General features: G+C 32.0%; 3 protein-coding genes across 3 annotated transcripts in view; all 3 read left to right on the forward strand.

Annotated features, from left to right (window-relative positions):
* LOC101891959 (papilin) overlaps positions 1-20,932 on the forward strand; it is a 171,819-nt gene that overhangs the window by 55,463 nt on the left and 95,424 nt on the right. The window lies entirely within an intron of this gene.
* LOC105261803 (uncharacterized) lies at positions 7,179-8,171 on the forward strand. The gene is made up of 2 exons (XM_011294202.3): positions 7,179-7,336; positions 7,396-8,171. The coding sequence occupies exons 1-2, from the start codon at positions 7,283-7,285 to the stop codon at positions 8,119-8,121; spliced, it is 780 nt and encodes a 259-aa protein (XP_011292504.2). The 5' UTR covers positions 7,179-7,282; the 3' UTR covers positions 8,122-8,171.
* Positions 10,391-12,975, forward strand: LOC101892133 (golgin subfamily A member 6-like protein 25). The gene has a single exon (XM_005175538.4). It carries the CDS (start codon positions 10,638-10,640, stop codon positions 12,948-12,950), a length of 2,313 nt encoding a protein of 770 aa, XP_005175595.2. The 5' UTR covers positions 10,391-10,637; the 3' UTR covers positions 12,951-12,975.

The raw sequence follows: 20,932 nt of genomic DNA on the forward strand, positions 1-20,932 counted from the left end.
TTGATTCTTTTTTGTTCCCATTTTTTCTATAATTTATGCCGTTTCTCTTGTTCTTTTGGGTACATAAAATATTTAATTCATGAATTTCAATGTTACTCCGGTTCCGCTTCAGTTTCAATTATTTTTTTATTTATTGTTATTTATTATTATTTTTATTTTATATTCTTTATTTTATCTTTTTTATTTTATATATATATATATTTTTTTTTGTAACATGTAGCCCAATTTAAATAGCTCAAATCGTTCTTATCCTCTTTGAGAAAACCAAAAAAAAAATCTATAAAATTTATTACCTTGCGATTCCGTAGAACATCAGCCGAAAAAATTCCCTTATAAAATAACTTCATTTATTGTTGATAACACGTCTGTCTCCCAATCTGGTCATAGTCTGATCACGTTCCGAAATGTTTCACTTCCAAGAGATAATCGCACTCGGCGATCAGAGGAAAGATTTAAGGCTGGCAATGGTGGTGCTGCTGCTATCGGGGCCATTATTGCAAATTAATGGTCAATTCTAGAACATACTAATTAAATAACAACAAATTGTTGTTATTATTGTCACAATTCATGCGACGACGATGACGACGACGACAACGGAGACGACTATTGTGACATGACTAAATCGAAATTTTTAACAAAACAAATAAATAAAAAAAAAGCGAAACGAAACGAAACTTTACGACAATGTGTCAATTGTTAGCCAAAATCGTCACTCGTTTTCGTTGAGTCATCCATTCAGGGCATCCAGTGCAGCCAGGTATGGGCAAGGTGTTATGCTTCAGGTATTCTAATTCTAATTCCATTTTGTGTCAGATTTTCAAAAAATCTCAACACCCTTTGTGTTGCTGTGCTAAGTGATAATGCTAATGGCAGTAGTATTTATATCGTCAAACACACAAGAAAAAAAAGAAAGTCAATAAATTTCAATTAAATCAAGATTTGTTAAATGATTTTGGGAAGGGGGGGCATAGACAAGTTGCCAGAATCTAGATCCATAAGAAATAATTAAAATTGAATATGAAAGAAAAATATATAAAAACGAAACTGCAGTAATAAGCCATCAAGTTTTAATGAGATTCGGCTACTATGTTAAGAGGAAACAAGTTGGACTGCAATAGAATAATTTAAAAAAGTTATAAAAAATTGCAAAAAAAGTACAAAATATTTTTTAAGAAACCTAAAATGTTTAAATTCACACTAAAAAAAATAAAAAAAAAATCCCAATGGTAGTAAATTTAAAAAAAAAAAAACAAATTAAAATATAAGAAGTATATTTTTAAATTTTGATAGCATCTTCGGAAAAAATATTTTTTATATATATTTGATAAAAACAATATTTGAAAAAATGAATAAAAATCCACTCTTCCACAAAAAAAATACAAAATATTTTTTTTTAATATTTACAATTTTTAAATACTTAAAAAAATCGCAATTACAGTTAATTTGGAAAAATTATAATTTAAAACATAAAATATATAGGGTGAGATAATATGCCTCCAAAAAAATCTTTAAAAGATCGAAGACTTGTGCCTCCAAAAAATAGTTAAACAAATACAAATACAAAAAATTAAAAAAATACGCCTCCAAAAAATTCTTTAAAAAATCTATGTTTAGAGGGTCTTCTGTGACTCCAAAAAAAATGTTTAAAAAATTCAAGTCTTGACGTCCTCCAGTACCTCCAAAAATTTCTTTCTTTCAAAAATTTTGATCTAAATTTAATAATAATATTACAAATACCGTTATTTCGATGAATCACGTTTTGGCTGTATCAAATGATATATAAAAATAGCTGCCTTAAATATTTTTTACAAAAAATTCACGTTCCTTAGACAATATCCTATAAAAATATCTATCTTATAAAAATCCAAGTTACTTAAACAAATATTTTCATTTAAAAATATTATTTCTTTATAAAAAAATCACGTTACACAAAAAAAATTTTGTACAAATCCACGTTTCATAAAAACAGTCTTTTTATAAAAATCCAAGTTTAAAAAATTCCATTAGTTCCCTTAAAAATATTTTTTTTGATTAAAATTTAAATTTTTTTTTTATAAAAATTCAAGTTCTTAAAAACATATTTCCATTGAAAAAATATTTAAAAAAAAAACGGGTCACATAAAAATATTTTTTCCACGTCCCTTAAAAATATATATTTTTTATAAAAGTCCACATCACTTAAAAATATTTTTTTGTTGTTGCAATATTAGTGGAGAACGATGGTAATGTTTATCAGGGGGTAAGGCAGTTTTTTTGTCATAGAAGTTATTTTTAATTTTTTTTTTATAAAACATCAACATCCCTTAAACTTATGTTTTTATAAAATTCCACGTCCCTTAAAAATATTTATTTTTTTATAAAAGTACACGTTACTTAAAAAAAATTTTTTTATAAAAATCCGCGTTCCTTAAAAATATTTTTTTTTATAAAAAATCAACATCCCTTAAAAATATTTATTTATAAAAGTCCACGTCCCTTAGAAATAATTTTTTTAATAAAAATCCGCGTCCCTTAAAAATGTTTCTTTATAAAAATCAACCAACATCCCTTAAAAATATTTGTTTGTAAAAATCCACATACCTTAAATATATTTATTTATTAATATCCACGTCCCTTAAAAATATATTTTTTATAAAAATCACGATCTTTAAAAAAAATTTAAATAAAAATTCACGATCCTTAAAAATATATTTTTTATAAAAATCACGATCTTTAAAAAAAATTTAAATAAAAATCCACGTTTCTTAAAAATATTTTTTTTATAAAAATCCACATTTCTTAAAAATATTTTTTTATAAAAATCCACGTTTCTTAAAAATATTTTTTTATAAAAATCCACGTTTCTTAAAAATATTTTTTTTATAAAAATCCACGTTTCTTAAAAATATTTTTTTATAAAAATCCACGTTTCTTAAAAATATTTTTTATAAAAATCCACGTTTCTTAAAAATATTTTTTTATAAAAATCCACGTTTCTTAAAAATATTTTTTTATAAAAATCCACGTTTCTTAAAAATATTTTTTTATAAAAATCCACGTTTCTTAAAAATATTTTTTTATAAAAATCCACGTTTCTTAAAAATATTTTTTTATAAAAATCCACGTTTCTTAAAAATATTTTTTTATAAAAATCCACGTTTCTTAAAAATATTTTTTTATAAAAATCCACGTTTCTTAAAAATATTTTTTTATAAAAATCCACGTTTCTTAAAAATATTTTTTTATAAAAATCCACGTTTCTTAAAAATATTTTTTTATAAAAATCCACGTTTCTTAAAAATATTTTTTTATAAAAATCCACGTTTCTTAAAAATATTTTTTTTATAAAAATCCACGTTTCTTAAAAATATTTTTTTAAAAAAATCCACGTTTCTTAAAAATATTTTTTTATAAAAATCCACGTTTCTTAAAAATATTTTTTTATAAAAATCCACGTTTCTTAAAAATATTTTTTTATAACAATCCACGTTTCTTAAAAATATTTTTTTATAAAAATCCACGTTTCTTAAAAATATTTTTTTATAAAAATCCACGTTTCTTAAAAATATTTTTTTATAAAAATCCACGTTTCTTAAAAATTATTTTTTATAAAAATCCATGTTTCTTAAAAATTATTTTTTATAAAAATCCACGTTCCTTAAACAATTTTTTTTAATATCGAACCAAGTTCCCCAAAAAAAATAAATTTTTATAAAATTATTCGTTCCTTAGAAAATATTTCCGTTAAAAAATACTGTTATAAAAATGTATGTTCTTTTAAATATAATTGTTTTATAAAAATCCACTTTGTTTATTTTCTTTACTAAAATCCCCGTTTCTTTATTTTCTTGAAAATAATCCACATTGTTCAATTTATTTAGAAAAACCCACATAGTTAATTTTGTTGTAATTTTCTTTTTATAAAAATTATTTTTTGTTATAAAATTATTTTTTTTTTATAAAAATCCAGGTATTTAATTTTTTATAAAATCATCCACGTTGATTTTTTATTTTTATAAAAAATCCACGTTGTTTATACATTCTAAAAATTTTTTTAATTAAAAAAAAAAAAAAAATTATTAATATTTTTTTCTTGCAAAAATCCAAGATGCCCTCAAAAAATTCCCCTGAAAATTATATTTTAAAATTATCATCCAAGAATAAATTTTAAAAATTATATCAATTTTTTGTTAATACAATTTTATTTTTTCTCCCAATATCTCAAACTTTCACCTCAAGGGAGATTCCCTTTTTTTCGCCCTAAATTTAACAAATAAATAAAAAAGTGATAAATAATATAACAACAACAATGAAAAAAATATTATCTAAAAACTATGCATTGTTTATGTGAAATGTTAAATTGCGTGTCCGGTTTCTTGCTAATTACATGATGGAAAATATCTTATTCGCTATTTGCTTATTCATGCCCGGCTGGCTGTGTGACGATATTTTGCAAACACTGAAAGAAATGCTGGGCGATGGATTCTTTAAAAAATCCACGTTTTGTGGTCGGAAGGTCTTTGGAAAAAATTCTTTAAAAAATCCACGTTTTGTGGTCGGAAGGTCTTTGGAAAAAATTCTTTAAAAAATCCACGTTTTGTGGTCGGAAGGTCTTTGGAAAAAATTCTTTAAAAAATCCACGTTTTGTGGTCGGAAGGTCTTTGGAAAAAATTCTTTAAAAAATCCACGTTTTGTGGTCGGAAGGTCTTTGGAAAAAATTCTTTAAAAAATCCAAGTTTTGTGGTCGGAAGGTCTTTGGAAAAAATTCTTTAAAAAATCCACATTTTGTGGTCGGAAGGTCTTTGGAAAAAATTCTTTAAAAAATCCACGTTTTGTGGTCGGAAGGTCTTTGGAAAAAATTCTTTAAAAAATCCACGTTTTGTGGTCGGAAGGTCTTTGGAAAAAATTCTTTAAAAAATCCACGTTTTGTGGTCGGAAGGTCTTTGGAAAAAATTGTTTTAAAGATCCACGTTTATTGGTCGAAAGGTACTTGGAAAAAATTCTTTAAAAAATCCACGTTTATTGGTCGAAGGGTAGTTGGAAAAAATTCTTTAAAAAATCCACGTTTATTGGTCGAAGGGTAGTTGGAAAAAATTCTTTAAAAAATCCACGTTTATTGGTCGAAGGGTAGTTGGAAAAAATTCTTTAAAAAATCCACGTTTATTGGTCGAAGGGTATTTGGAAAAAATTCTTTAAAAAATCCACGTTTATTAAACGAAGGGTCCTTCCAAAAAATTCTTTAAAAAATCCACGTTTATTAAACGAAGGGTCCTTCCAAAAAATTCTTTAAAAAATCCACGTTTATTGTTCGAAGGGTACTTGGAAAAATTTCTTTAAAAAATCCACGTTTATTGGTCAAAGGGTCCTTCCAAAAAACTCTTTAAAAATCCACGTTTATTAAACGAAGCGTCCTTCCAAAAAATTCTTTAAAAAATCCACGTTTTGTGGTCGGAAGGTCTTTGGAAAAAATTCTTTAAAAAATCCACGTTTTGTGGTCGGAAGGTCTTTGGAAAAAATTCTTTAAAAAATCCACGTTTATTAAACGAAGGGTCCTTCCAAAAAATTCTTTAAAGAATCCATGTTTTGTGGTCGGAAGGTCTTTGGAAAAAATTCTTTAAAAAATCCACGTTTTGTGGTCGGAAGGTCTTTGGAAAAAATTCTTTAAAAAATCCACGTTTATTAAACGAAGGGTCCTTCCAAAAAATTCTTTAAAGAATCCACGTTTTGTGGTCGGAAGGTCTTTGGAAAAAATTCTTTAAAAAATCCACGTTTTGTGGTCGGAAGGTCTTTGGAAAAAATTCTTTAAAAAATCCACGTTTATTAAACGAAGGGTCCTTCCAAAAAATTCTTTAAAGAATCCACGTTTTGTGGTCGGAAGGTCTTTGGAAAAAATTCTTTAAAAAATCCACGTTTTGTGGTCGGAAGGTCTTTGGAAAAAATTCTTTAAAAAATCCACGTTTATTGGTCGAAGGGTCTTTGGAAAAAATTCTTTAAAAAATCCACGTTTTGTCGCTGGAAGGTCTTTGGAAAAAAAACTTTAAAAAATCCACATTATGTGGTCGGAAGGTCTTTAGATTTTTTTTTTTAATCTACGTTTTTTGTTGGAAAAAATTTTTTAAAAAATCTACGTTTTTTGTTGGAAAAATTTTTTTAAAAAATCTACGTTTATTGGTCGATGGGTACTTGGAAAAAATTCTTTAAAAAATCCACGTTTATTGGTGGAAGGGTACTTGGAAAAAATTCTTTAAAAAATCCACGTTTATTGGTGGAAGGGTACTTGGAAAAAATTCTTTAAAAAATCCACGTCTTGTGGTCGAAAGGTCTTTGGAAAAAATTCTTTAAAAAATCCACGTTTATTGGTGAAAGGGTACTTGGAAAAAATTCTTTAAAAAAATCCACGTTTATTGGAGGGTGTGTCCTTGGAAAATTTTTTTTTAAAAAAATCCACGTTTATTGGAGGGTGGGTTCTTGGAAAAAAATCTTTAAAAAAATCCACGTTTATTGGAGGGTGGGTCCTTGGAAAAAAATTCTTTAAAAAAAATCCACGTTTATTGGAGGGTGGGTCCTTGGAAAAAATTCTTTAAAAAATCCACGTTTATTGGTCGAAGGGTACTTGGAAAAAATTCTTTAAAAAATCCACGTTTATTGGTCGAAGGGTACTTGGAAAAAATTCTTTAAAAAATCCACGTTTATTGGTCGAAGGGTAGTTGGAAAAAATTCTTTAAAAAATCCACGTTTATTGGTCGAAGGGTAGTTGGAAAAAATTCTTTAAAAAATCCACGTTTATTGGTCGAAGGGTCTTTGGAAAAAATTCTTTAAAAAATCCACATTTATTGGTCGAGGGGTCTTTGGAAAAAATTCTTTAAAAAATCCACGTTTATTGGTCGAAGGGTACTTGGAAAAAATTCTTTAAAAAATCCTCATTTATTGGTCTGATGTTGCTGGAAAAAAATCGTCCATTAAAATTTAATTTCAATTGCTGTCCATTTCCATGGCATACTTTGGGGGGCTTGTCTTGATTTAAAACCACAACTGTTTGTTTCATTGGATCTTTTGTGAATAGGATATTTTATTTCAAATTAATATTTTCGGATATCAATTTTTCATCACCCCAAAATGAAAATTCTTATCCCTATTACATTTCCAACATGATTATTTAATTTTGTCATTTATAAACTATTTTTTCATATTCCGAACTTTGTATAAAAATGCACACCGTTTTAAAACGGCACGCAATCTGTTGGGAATATTAGAAAAGTTAGCAGTCAATTGGAGAACATATTTTCAAAATTAAAAAAAAAAAATGAATTTTTCCCTATTTCAAATTCTGGTGGTGTTGTTTTTGATAATTGAAAAGGTAAATTATTTTAAATTTCGAAGGATTCCTACAAGGATTACAAAGGATATTTTGTCTAGATTTCATCGATACCCCCCACACCGCCGGTGGATGAGGAGGAACACACGAATGGCCGTTTGCAACATTACATCATGCGTTTCGACATCATTGCGAAAAGTTTCAAAGAGGAATATTTACCGGAGTTGGGAAATTTGAAATCCCTCTTTGAAGCCACCCTGGCCAAGGATTCCATGAAGGATAAACTTCTGCTGCTCGATACCTACAACGATAATTTGAGTAACGATTTTGCGGATTATTTGCAAACAGAATTGGACAAACAATATATCACCGAGGACATACTCATCCACCGTTGGTATGTCCAGGAGATCCTGCCCCAGCTGAATGACCATCTGGCCAAGGAGGCTCAAATTTTTTTGGATAAAATTCAGGAGGCCCACAAAATTCCTGGGCTCGATGAAAAATTCGAACTGTACACCAAGGCGGCGGAGAGTATTTCGGAGGATTTATGGGACTATTTGAATGAAAATCCTGAACCACCACCGGTGTTGAATGCCCATTTGAAATTCTTCCAGGAATACATTGGCTATTTATTGCAACAATGTGTGGTGGCCACATTCGAAAATGAATTGCGCAGCCTTTTGAAGGAGGTAGAGGCGGCCCTGGCCGGCAGCGATAATGCCGAGAAGTTAAGGGTTGTGGATTTTTTCGATGAAGTGTCGACGAAATTCGGAAGTTTTCTCAATGAAAAAGTTATTGAATTTGAAATTTATAAATTTGGAGAGTGAATAAATTTTGAGTGGATAATTCGAACAATAAACGTGGATTTTTTAAAGAATTTTTTCCTAGTACCCCTTGATCAATAAACGTGGATTTTTTTAAGCATTTTTTTCCAAGTACCCTTCGACCTTTAAATGTGGATTTTTTAAAGAATTTTTTCCAAGTACCCTTCGACCAATTAACGTGGATTTTTTAAAGAATTTTTTCCAAGTACCCTTCGACCAATAAACGTGGATTTTTTAAAGAATTTTTTCCAAAGACCCTTCGACCACTAAACGTAGATTTTTTAAAGTTTTTTTTTCCGACCAACATCCCAACAATAAACGTGGATTTTTTAAAGATTTTTTTCCGACCAACATCCCAACAATAAACGTGGATTTTTTAACCATTTCTTTCCCACCAACTTCCGAACAATAAATGTGGATTTTTTAACCATTTCTTTCCCACCAACTTCCGAACAATAAACGTGGATTTTTTAAAGATTTTTTTCCGACCAACATCCCAACAATAAATGTGGATTTTTTAAAGAATTTTTTCCCACCAACTTCCGAACAATAAACGTGGATTTTTTAAAGAATTTTTTCCGACCAACATCCCAACAATAAACGTGGATTTTTTAAAGAATTTTTTCCGACCAACATCAGATCAATAAACGTGGATTTTTAAAAAAATTTTTTCCGACCAACATCAGATCAATAAACGTGGATTTTTTAAAGAATTTTTTCCAACCAACATCCCAACAATAAACGTGGATTTTTTAAAGATTTTTTTCCGACCAACATTCCAACAATAAACGTGGATTTTTTAAAGAATTTTTTCCGACCAACATTCCAACAATAAACGTGGATTTTTTAAAGAATTTTTTCCGACCAACATCCCATCAATAAACGTGGATTTTTTAAAGAATTTTTTCCGACCAACATCCCATCAATAAACGTGGATTTTTTAAAGAATTTTTTCCGACCAACATCCCATCAATAAACGTGGATTTTTTAAAGAATTTTTTCCAAGCAACGTCCGGCCAATAAACGTGGATTTTTAAAGAATTTTTTCCAAATACCCTTCGACCAATAAACGTGGATTTTTTAAAGAATTTTTTCCAAATACCCTTCGACCAATAAACGTGGATTTTTTAAGGAATTTTTTCCGACCAACATCCCAACAATAAACGTGGATTTTTTAAAGAATTTTTTCCGACCAACATCTCAACAATAAACGTGGATTTTTTAAAGAATTTTTTCCGACCAACATCTCAACAATAAACGTGGATTTTTTAAAGAATTTTTTCCGACCAACATCAGATCAATAAACGTGGATTTTTTAAAGTATTTTTTTCCGACCAACATCCCAACAATAAACGTGGATTTTTTTAAAGAATTTTTTCCGACCAACATCCCAACAATAAACGTGGATTTTTTTAAAGAATTTTTTCCGACCAACATCCCAACAATAAACGTGGATTTTTTTTAAAGAATTTTTTCCGACCAACATCCCAACAATAAACGTGGATTTTTTTAAAGAATTTTTTCCGACCAACATCCCAACAATAAACGTGGATTTTTTTAAAGAATTTTTTCCGACCAACATCCCAACAATAAATGTGGATTTTTTTAAAGAATTTTTTCCGACCAACATCCCAACAATAAACGTGGATTTTTTTAAAGAATTTTTTCCGACCAACATCCCAACAATAAACGTGGATTTTTTAAAGATTTTTTTCCCACCAACTTCCGACCAATAAACGTGGATTTTTTAAAGATTTTTTTCCCACCAACTTCCGACCAATAAACGTGGATTTTTTAAAGATTTTTTCCCACCAACTTCCGACCAATAAACGTGGATTTTTTAAAGATTTTTTCCCACCAACTTCCGACCAATAAACGTGGATTTTTTAAAGATTTTTTTCCCACCAACTTCCGACCAATAAACGTGGATTTTTTAAAGATTTTTTTCCCACCAACTTCCGACCAATAAACGTGGATTTTTTAAAGATTTTTTTCCCACCAACTTCCGACCAATAAACGTGGATTTTTTAAAGATTTTTTTCCCACCAACTTCCGACCAATAAACGTGGATTTTTTAAAGATTTTTTCCCACCAACTTCCGACCAATAAACGTGGATTTTTTAAAGATTTTTTTCGCACCAACTTCCGACAAATAAACGTGGATTTTTTAAAGATTTTTTTTAAACCAACATCAGATCAATAAACGTGGAACCAATCATAAATTTTTGATTCGATTCCGAATCAATTCCAGATGTTACCAAAATTTTCTACCTCCTGAAGTGGTAGACCTTAACTGATTTCCAATAAAGTTTTGACTTTAAAAACGATGTGTTTTCAAAATTTCCGTTTCATTTATTGCTCTTTTTATGAGAAGGCCAGACATAGCTGCATCTATGCGATGTTAAAATAATGAAGCTATGTGCAATGTCACGTCCAAGCTCGATTATAATGAGCGTGACCAATTCGCTTATGGTCTATGAATAAATGCTGTGGATTAGTAGGCGGGATGCACGGGATTTATGTGGCTTTTGGGAGCAATGGAAAAAATTCATATAAATAGCAGTCGGTTCGAAAGCGGATCGAGAAGTTTGAAGTGGAAATTTTTTTCGAAAAATTTAAAAATGAAAATTCTGATTATGGTGTTGCCGCTTGTGGGAATATTTAATGCCGCATTGGCCTCCGAGGTCTACGACGAAGATGAGCCACTGGATCCAGCCGTTATTGATCACGTCAATCACAAAATCGAAAGGGTTTTGAGGAAGAACCCCCCTGCCTACCCTCCACAAAGTGGCCGGGATGTGGAGCTGAACTATAACCTGGAAGAGCTGCAGGAGAGCAAACTCCGTGCCAATGCCACTGAGGCCGATGAGGATATTGCCCTGAATGCCATTATGACATTTAATCGATATTTGATCCAATTGCAGGATCTCCAGCACTCGGTGGCCGAAGCCGAGAGGGAGCTAATCGGTTTGGCAGAATATGGAAATTTCAATCAAAACCAAAACGAAAAAGCCTTGGAGGTCTATCGCCTGCTAAGGGGGGCGGCTGAGAATGGCTCAACTTTTGAAATGCCCGAAGCCTTGAGGATCTATGATCTCTTCAAGGTCCAAGAAATATTTGGAGAGAAATTTCTGGCCGAGGAGCAAATGAAAGCCAGAGAGCAGCAAGAGAATCTTGAAGAGCAGCAAAGAGAACAGGAAGAACATTTCCAAAAGCAACAGAGAGAACTACAAGCAGAGAAGGAGAAATTGGGAGAGGAGTTAAGGAGAGAGGAATTAGAAAATCTGCAAAAAGAAGAAGAGAAATTAAAGGAAAAGGAAGTGGAAATGGAGGCGGAAATGGTAAATCAAATAAGGGAAAGAGAAGAGCAAGCAATGCGGGAAGAGAAACAAAAACTGGAAATGGAAGTTGGAACTCAGGAAGAACATTTGAGAGAGGAAGAGAGAAAATTGGCAGCTGAGTTGGAGGAGGAGGTAAAAGAGAAGGAAGTGGAATTATTAAGCGAAGAGGAAGTAAGGATAAGGGAGGAAACTGAAAAACTGGAAAAAGAGCAGGAGCAGAAATTGCAGCAAAAGGAAGCGGAGGTGGAAGAGTTATTGAAAGCTCGTCTGGAAGAAGATATTCTCCGAATGGAGGAGGAAAATGAAAAATTAGAAAATGAATTAAAAAGAGAAGAGCTAGAATTACAAGAAAATTTTGAAAAAATTCACGAGGCAGAACAGGCCGAGGAACAACAGGAGGAATTAAAACTCCAAGAAAAAGCAGTGGAAATTGAAAAGGAATTGGAAAATAAATTGGAGATCAAAGAAAATGAAGCAGCAGAAAAATTACAGGAAGAAGAAATTCGCTTGGGACAAAAGCAAGTCGAACTGGAAGCGGAACAAGAGAGAAAACTGGAAGAAAAAGAACAAGAAGAGGAGGAAACTTTAAAGGAAGAATTACAAAAAGAACTCCAACAAATGACAGATGAAGAGGAGAAAATAAAAAATGAATTGGAAACAAAGAGGCAACAATTAAAGGAGGAGGAATTGCAAATGGAAGCGGAATTCGAAGAGGATCTGAAAAGAAAATTCCAAGAAAATGAAGAAAAGATTTTACAACAACAACAATTAACATTGGCCGAAAAATTGGACAAAATTTTTCAGGAAAAAATGACAGAAATGTTAAAAAGCGAAGAAGAAAAATGTGAAAAAATTCTCCAAGAAAAAGAAGAGGAATTTCTCAAAGAGGATGAAGAGAAATTGCGGGAAAAAGAAGAGGAAGTGGAAAATGAATTAAAACAAAAATTAGAAGATATGGAGCAACAAATAAAAAATTTTGAAAATGAAAGAGAACTCGAATTGGCGGCAAAATTACAGGAAGAAGAACAAAAATTATTGGAACAGGATGTGGAACAATTAAAGGAGGAGGAGGCAAAAATACAAAAGGCCGAGGAGGATGCGATCAGTAGCCAGGAGAATGAATTAAAACAGCAAGAATTCCAAATCGAAGAGGAAATGCAAGAAAAACTTCGAGAGGCAGAGGAGGCCCTGAGCAGCTTCGAAGGCTCTCAAACTAGAAATTTTACAGAAGCACAAAATTCCACACTTATGTCTTCAGATGAAAATTCGGATACCCAAAAATCACCAGCCACTGACCAGGCTGCTTCCACCTCACCTTCCAACAGCGAATCTGAGAAGTATTCAAATTTGCCAATTGTTTTGTCATTTCATCAGTCACCTCGGCTGTCGTGGCAGGACTACAGCAATATTGTGAGAGAACTTACAAAAACCTTGGTCAGAGGTCTGGAAAAGGGAGAGGAGAAGGTTATTAGTTTTAGGGTTAATTTTTAGGAAGAAAATTTTCTTAAATACAAAAAAAAAACAAACAAAAAAAAAAAAACAATAAATAAATAAAAATAAAATAATTTTAAAAAAGGTGGATTTTTTAAAAAAAAATTTCCGACCAACTTCCGACCAATAAATGTGGATTCTTTAATGAATTTTTTCCAAGTACCCTTCGACCAATAAACGTGGATTTTTTAAAGAATTTTTTCCAAAGACCTTCCGACCACAAAACGTGGATTTTTTAAAGAATTTTTTCCAAAGACCTTCCGACCACAAAACGGGGATTTTTTAAAGAATTTTTTCCAAAGACCTTCCGACCACAAAACATGGATTTTTTAAAGAATTTTTTCCAAAGACCTTCCGACCACAAAACGTGGATTTTTTAAAGAATTTTTTCCAAAGACCTTCCGACCACAAAACGTGGATTTTTTAAAGAATTTTTTCCAAAGACTTTCCGACCACAAAACGTGGATTTTTTAAAGAATTTTTTCCAAAGACCTTCCGACCACAAAACGTGGATTTTTTAAAGAATTTTTTCCAACCAACTTCCGACCAATAAACGTGGATTTTTTAAAGAATTTTTTCCAACCAACTTCCGACCAATAAACGTGGATTTTTTAAAGAATTTTTTCCAAGTACCCTTCGACCAATAAACGTGGATTTTTTAAAGAATTTTTTCCAAGTACCCTTCGACCAATAAACGTGGATTTTTTAAAGAATTTTTTCCAAGTACCCTTCGACCAATAAACGTGGATTTTTTAAAAAAATTTTTCCAAGTACCCTTCGACCAATAAACGTGGATTTTTTAAAGAATTTTTTCCAAGTACCCTTCGACCAATAAACGTGGATTTTTTAAAGAATTTTTTACAAAGACCTTCCGACCACAAAACGTGGATCTTTTAAAGAATTTTTTCCAAAGACCTTCCGACCACAAAACGTGGATTTTTTAAAGAATTTTTTCCAAAGACCTTCCGACCACAAAACGTGGATTTTTTAAAGAATTTTTTCCAAAGACCTTCCGACCACAAAACGTGGATTTTTTAAAGAATTTTTTCCAAAGACCTTCCGACCACAAAACGTGGATTTTTTAAAGATTTTTTCCAAAGACCTTCCGACCACAAAACGTGGATTTTTTAAAGAATTTTTTCCAAAGACCTCCCGACCACAAAACGTGGATTTTTTAAAGAATTTTTTCCAAAGACCTTCCGACCACAAAACGTGGATTTTTTAAAGAATTTTTTCCAAAGACCTTCCGACCACAAAACGTGGATTTTTTAAAGAATTTTTTCCAAAGACCTTCCGATCACAAAACGTGGATTTTTTAAAGAATTTTTTCCAAAGACCTTCCGACTAAAAAACGTGGATTTATTAAAGAATTTTTTCCAAAGACCTTCCGACCACAAAACGTGGATTTTTTAAAGAATTTTTTCCAAAGACCTTCCGACTAAAAAACGTGGATTTATTAAAGAATTTTTTCCAAAGACCTTCCGACCACAAAACGTGGATTTTTTAAAGAATTTTTTGGAAGGACCCTTCCACCAATTAACTTGGATTTTTTAAAGAATTTTTTCCAAAGACCTTCCGACCACAAAACGTGGATTTTTTAAAGAATTTTTTGGGAGGACCCTTCCACCAATAAACGTAGATTTTTTAAAGATTTTTTTCCAAGTACCCTTCGACCAATAAACGTGGATTTTTTAAAGAATTTTTTGGAAGGACCCTTCCACCAATAAACGTGGATTTTTTAAAGATTTTTTTCCAAGTACCCTTCGACCAATAAACGTGGATTTTTTAAAGATTTTTTTCCAAGTACCCTTCGACCAATAAACGTGGATTTTTTAAAGATTTTTTTCCAAGTACCCTTCGACCAATAAACGTGGATTTTTTAAAGAATTTTTTCCAAAGACCTTCCGACCACAAAACGTGGATCTTTTAAAGAATTTTTTCCAAAGACCTTCCGACCACAAAACGTGGATTTTTTAAAGAATTTTTTCCAAAGACCTTCCGACCACAAAACGTGGATTTTTAAAGAATTTTTTCCAAAGACCTTCCGACCACAAAACGTGGATTTTTTAAAGAATTTTTTCCAAAGACCTTCCGACCACAAAACGTGGATTTTTTAAAGAATTTTTTGGAAGGACCCTTCCACCAATTAACTTGGATTTTTTAAAGAATTTTTTCCAAAGACCTTCCGACCACAAAACGTGGATTTTTTAAAGAATTTTTTGGGAGGACCCTTCCACCAATAAACGTAGATTTTTTAAAGATTTTTTTCCAAGTACCCTTCGACCAATAAACGTGGATTTTTTAAAGAATTTTTTGGAAGGACCCTTCCACCAATAAACGTGGATTTTTTAAAGATTTTTTTCCAAGTACCCTTCGACCAATAAACGTGGATTTTTTAAAGATTTTTTTTCAAGTACCCTTCGACCAATAAACGTGGATTTTTTAAAGAATTTTTTCCAAAGACCTTCCGACCACAAAACGTGGATCTTTTAAAGAATTTTTTCCAAAGACCTTCCGACCACAAAACGTGGATTTTTTAAAGAATTTTTTCCAAAGACCTTCCGACCACAAAACGTGGATTTTTAAAGAATTTTTTCCAAAGACCTTCCGACCACAAAACGTGGATTTTTTAAAGATTTTTTCCAAAGACCTTCCGACCACAAAACGTGGATTTTTTAAAGAATTTTTTCCAAAGACCTCCCGACCACAAAACGTGGATTTTTTAAAGAATTTTTTCCAAAGACCTTCCGACCACAAAACGTGGATTTTTTAAAGAATTTTTTCCAAAGACCTTCCGACCACAAAACGTGGATTTTTTAAAGAATTTTTTCCAAAGACCTTCCGACCACAAAACGTGGATTTTTTAAAGAATTTTTTCCAAAGACCTTCCGACCACAAAACGTGGATTTTTAAAGAATTTTTTCCAAAGACCTTCCGACCACAAAACGTGGATTTTTAAAGAATTTTTTCCAAAGACCTTCCGACCACAAAACGTGGATTTTTTAAAGAATTTTTTCCAAAGACCTTCCGACCACAAAACGTGGATTTTTTAAAGAATTTTTTCCAAAGACCTTCCGACCACAAAACGTGGATTTTTTAAAGAATTTTTTCCAAAGACCTTCCGACCACAAAACGTGGATTTTTTAAAGAATTTTTTCCAAAGACCTTCCGACCACAAAACGTGGATTTTTTAAAGAATTTTTTGGAAGGACCCTTCCACCAATAAACTTGGATTTTTTAAAGAATTTTTTCCAAAGACCTTCCGACCACAAAACGTGGATTTTTTAAAGAATTTTTGGGAGGACCCTTCCACCAATAAACGTAGATTTTTTAAAGATTTTTTTCCAAGTACCCTTCGACCAATAAACGTGGATTTTTTAAAGAATTTTTTGGAAGGACCCTTCCACCAATAAACGTGGATTTTTTAAAGATTTTTTTCCAAGTACCCTTCGACCAATAAACGTGGATTTTTTAAAGATTTTTTTTCAAGTACCCTTCGGCCAATAAACGTGGATTTTTTAAAGGATTGTTTTGAAAGGACCCTTCGTTTAATAAACGTGGATTTTTTAAAAGAATTTTTTCCAAGTACCCTTCGACCAATAAACGTGGATTTTTTAAAGAATTGTTTTGAAAGGACCCTTCGTTTTATAAACGTGGATTTTTTAAAGAATTTTTTTGGCAGGACCCTTCGTTTAATAAACGTGGATTTTTTAAAGAATTTTTTGGAAGGACCCTTCCACCAATAAACGTGGATTTTTTAAAGAATTTTTTGGAAGGACCCTTCGTTTAATAAACGTGGATTTTTTAAAGAATTTTTTGGAAGGACCCTTCGTTTAATAAACGCGGATTTTTTAAAGAATTTTTTGGAAGGACCCTTCGTTTAATAAACGTGGATTTTTTAAAGAATTTTTTTGAAGGACCCTTCGTTTAATAAACGTGGATTTTTAAAGAATTTTTTGGAAGGAATCTTTGTTTAATAAACGTGGATTTTTTAAAGAATTTTTTTTTGGCAGGACCCTTCGACCAATAAACGTGGATTTTTTAAAGAATTTTTTGGAAGGACCCTTCGTTTAATAAACGTGGATTTTTTAAAGCATTTTTTGGAAGGAGCCTTCGTTTGATAAACGTGGATTTTTTAAAGCATTTTTTGGAAGGACCCTTCGTTTAATAAACGTGGATTTTTTAATGAATTTTTGGAAGGACCCTTCGTTTAATAAACGTGGATTTTTTAAAGCATTTTTTGGAAGGACCCTTCGTTTAATAAACGTGGATTTTTTAATGAATTTTTGGAAGGACCCTTCGTTTAATAAACGTGGATTTTTTAAAGAATTTTTTGGAAGGACCCTTCGTTTAATAAACGTGGATTCTTTTAAGATTTTTTTCCAAGTACTCCTGGAGCAATAAACGTGGATTTTTTAAAGAATTTTTTTGGAAGCACCCTTCGACCAATAAATGTGGATTTTTTAAAGAATTTTTTTGAAGGACCTTTCGACCACAAAACGTGGATTTTTTAAAGAATTTTTTCCAACCAACTTCCGACCAATAAACGTGGACTTTTTAAAGAATTTTTTCCAACCAACTTCCGACCAATAAACGTGGATTTTTTAAAGAATTTTTTCCAACCACCATCGGTCCAATAAACGTGGATTTTTTAAAGAATTTTTTCCAACCACCATCGGTCCAATAAACGTGGATTTTTTAAAGAATTTTTTCCAACCACCATCGGTCCAATAAACGTGGATTTTTTAAAGAATTTTTTCCAACCAACTTCCGACCAATAAACGTGGATTTTTTAAAGAATTTTTTCCAACCAACTTCCGACCAATAAAAGTGGATTTTTTAAAGAATTTTTTCCAACCAACTTCCGACCAATAAACGTGGATTTTTTAAAGAATTTTTTCCAACCAACTTCCGACCAATAAACGTGGATTTTTTAAAGAATTTTTTCCGACCAACATCAGATCAATAAACGTGGATTTTTTAAAGAATTTTTTCCAAAGACCTTCCGATTACAAAACGTGGATTTTTTAAAGAATTTTTTCCAAAGACCTTCCGACCACAAAACGTGGATTTTTTAAAGAATTTTTTCCAAAGACCTTCCGACCACAAAACGTGGATTTTTTAAAGAATTTTTTCCAAAGACCTTCCGACCACAAAACGTGGATTTTTTAAAGAATTTTTTCCAAAGACCTTCCGACCACAAAACGTGGATTTTTTAAAGAATTTTTTCCAAAGACCTTCCGACCACAAAACGTGGATTTTTCAAAGAATTTTTTCCAAGTACCCTTCGACCAATAAACGTGGATTTTTTAAGAATTTTTTCCAAGTACTCCTGGAGCAATAAACGTGGATTTTTTAAAGAATTTTTTTGGAAGGACCCTTCGACCAATAAATGTGGACTTTTTAAAGATTTTTTTGGCAGGACCCTTCGTTTAATAAACGTGGATTTTTTAAAGAATTTTTTGGAAGGACCCTTCCACCAATAAACGTGGATTTTTTAAAGAATTTTTTGGAAGGACCCTTCGTTTAATAAACGTGGATTTTTTAAAGAATTTTTTGGATGGACCCTTCGTTTAATAAACGTGGATTTTTTAAAGAATTTTTGGAAGGACCCTTCGTTTAATAAACGTGGATTTTTTAAAGAATTTTTTGGAAGGACCCTTCGTTTAATAAACGTGGATTTTTTAAAGAATTTTTTGGATGGACCCTTCGTTTAATAAACGTGGATTTTTTAAAGAATTTTTTGGAAGGACCCTTCGTTTAATAAACGTGGACTTTTTAAAGAATTTTTTGGAAGGACCCTTCGTTTAATAAACGTGGATTTTTTAAAGAATTTTTTCTCAGTTTAAAAAGTTGCTTTTTAAATATTTTTCAAATATTTCACATGTTGGTATTTTTTTTAATTAATTTTCAGTTTTTTTTAGTCGCACTTGCTCTCTCACTTCACTTCTTTTTGCGAAAATCAAAAAAGTAATCGAATATATAACTTAGTATATCACCATCATCGTCATCCTGCCAATCTTCTTCTTCGTCGGCATTCCATAGTTTTTCGGCAACCTGTTGCATTAATTTCGGATTATTCATTAATTTCTCCAATATCTCATTCAGTTCGGCATCATCCATGTCGCCACCGTTCATAGCGCGGTCTTTCAATATTTTCAAGATTTCATCTAAGGTTTCCTTTAGTTCGTCATTTGTCACCGTTTCGCCTGACGGAGTTGGAGCGGCCGTTGTCACATCACTATCGATATCCGGTGAGCCATCGACGGCGGGTTCGTCTTCTGTGGGAGTATCTGCGGGGGAATCCATGGGTGAGTCCATGGGAGTATCCATTGGTGAGTCACCAGGCATATCTGCAGCTGGGGCATCATCAGCTGGTGCATCGGCTGGCATGTCCCCGGCTGGAGCATCATCTGCTGGCGTATCCCCAGCCGGAGCATCGTCCTGCGGCGCCACCATCGCCAAACTCAGCAAAACCAACAACAAAATCACTGGGATTTTCATTTTTCTTTTCAAACGCGACTTTTCAAATGTTTTGGAATTTTTTTTCAACTAATATTTGAGGAATGTTGTAACTCAGCCATAAACCGTTGTATTTATATGCCGTGTTCTCCGTTTCAGCTTTGGAAATAAAAAGCTCAGATTTTCCAATGAAAAAAGCTAATAATAATAGGATTTTAAAATATTTTTATACCCTCCACCATAGCTAGTATGGAGGGTATATTATGTTCGTCATTCCGTTTGTAACACCTCGAAATATACATGACCCCACAAAGTATAAATATCCTATGTCAGCGTAAAATTCTACGACGATCTAGCGATGTCCGTCCGTCTGTCTGTCCGTCTGTGGAAATCACTCTAGCTTCCGAACGCAATGAAGTAGGTTGATAAAATTTTACTCAAATGTATATTATATATGCAGGACTTTTGGTATTGAAAATGGGCCATGTAGGTCCACGTCTTCGTATAGTCTCCATATAACGGTACCTCCCGATATTCGGTATTTTCAAGATTTTAGCGACATTATTTACCGGAATTGTTTTAAATTTGGTATTCGAAGTTCGCAATGGATACTACATCCTATGACGGAAAATTGCCTGTGCAGGTCCACGTCTTCGTATAGCCCCCATATGATGGTACCTCCCGATATTCGGAATTTTGCTGATTTTAGCGACATTATTTACCGGAATTGTTTCAAATTTGTAGTTGAAGTTCGTAATGGATATTACAGCCTATGACAGAAAATTGCCTGTGCAGGTCCACGTCTTCGTATAGCCCCCATATAACGGTACCTCCCGATATTCGGTATTTTAATGATTTTAGCGACATTATATACCGGAATTGTTTCAAATTTGGTATTTGAAGTTCGCAATGAATACTACAGCCTATGACAGAAAATTGTCAGTGCAGCTTCACGTTTTCGTATTGCCCCCATATATCGGTACCTCCCGATATTCGGTATTTTGATGATTTTAGCGACATTATGTACCGGAATTGTTTCAAATTTCGGATTTGAAGTTAGTAATGAATACTACAGCCTATGACAGAAAATTGTCAGTGCAGCTCCACGTCTTCGTATTGCCCCCATATAGCGGTACCTCCCGATATTCGGTATTTTGATGATTTTAGCGGCATTATTTAGCGGAATTGTTTCAAATTTAGTATTTGAAGTTCGTAATGGATACTACATCCTATTACAGAAAATTTTCTGTGCAGGTTCACGTCTTCGTATAGCCCCCATATAAGGGTACCTTCCGATATTCGGTATTTTGATGATTTTTGGCGACATTATTTACCGGAATTGTTTCAAATTTGATATTTGAAGTTCGTAATGGATGCTACAGCCTATGACAGAAAATTGTCTGTACAGGTCTACGTCTTCGTATAGCCCCCATATAAAGGTATCTTCCAATATCCGGTATTTTGATGATTTTAGCGACATTATTTACCGGAATTGTTTAAATTTTGGTATTTGGAGTTCG

The sequence above is a fragment of the Musca domestica genome, unplaced genomic scaffold, assembly GCF_030504385.1.
Source record: "Musca domestica strain aabys unplaced genomic scaffold, Musca_domestica.polishedcontigs.V.1.1 62, whole genome shotgun sequence".
Classification (NCBI taxonomy): domain Eukaryota; kingdom Metazoa; phylum Arthropoda; class Insecta; order Diptera; family Muscidae; genus Musca; species Musca domestica.

Coding starts and splice junctions, on each gene's coding strand:
- LOC101892133 (XM_005175538.4), top strand. CDS start 10,638: ATGTGGCTTTTGGGAGCAATGGAAAAAATTCATATAAATAGCAGTCGG.
- LOC105261803 (XM_011294202.3), top strand. CDS start 7,283: ATGAATTTTTCCCTATTTCAAATTCTGGTGGTGTTGTTTTTGATAATT. Junction 7,337..7,395: donor TGTTTTTGATAATTGAAAAG/GTAAATTATTTT, acceptor TATTTTGTCTAG/ATTTCATCGATACCCCCCAC.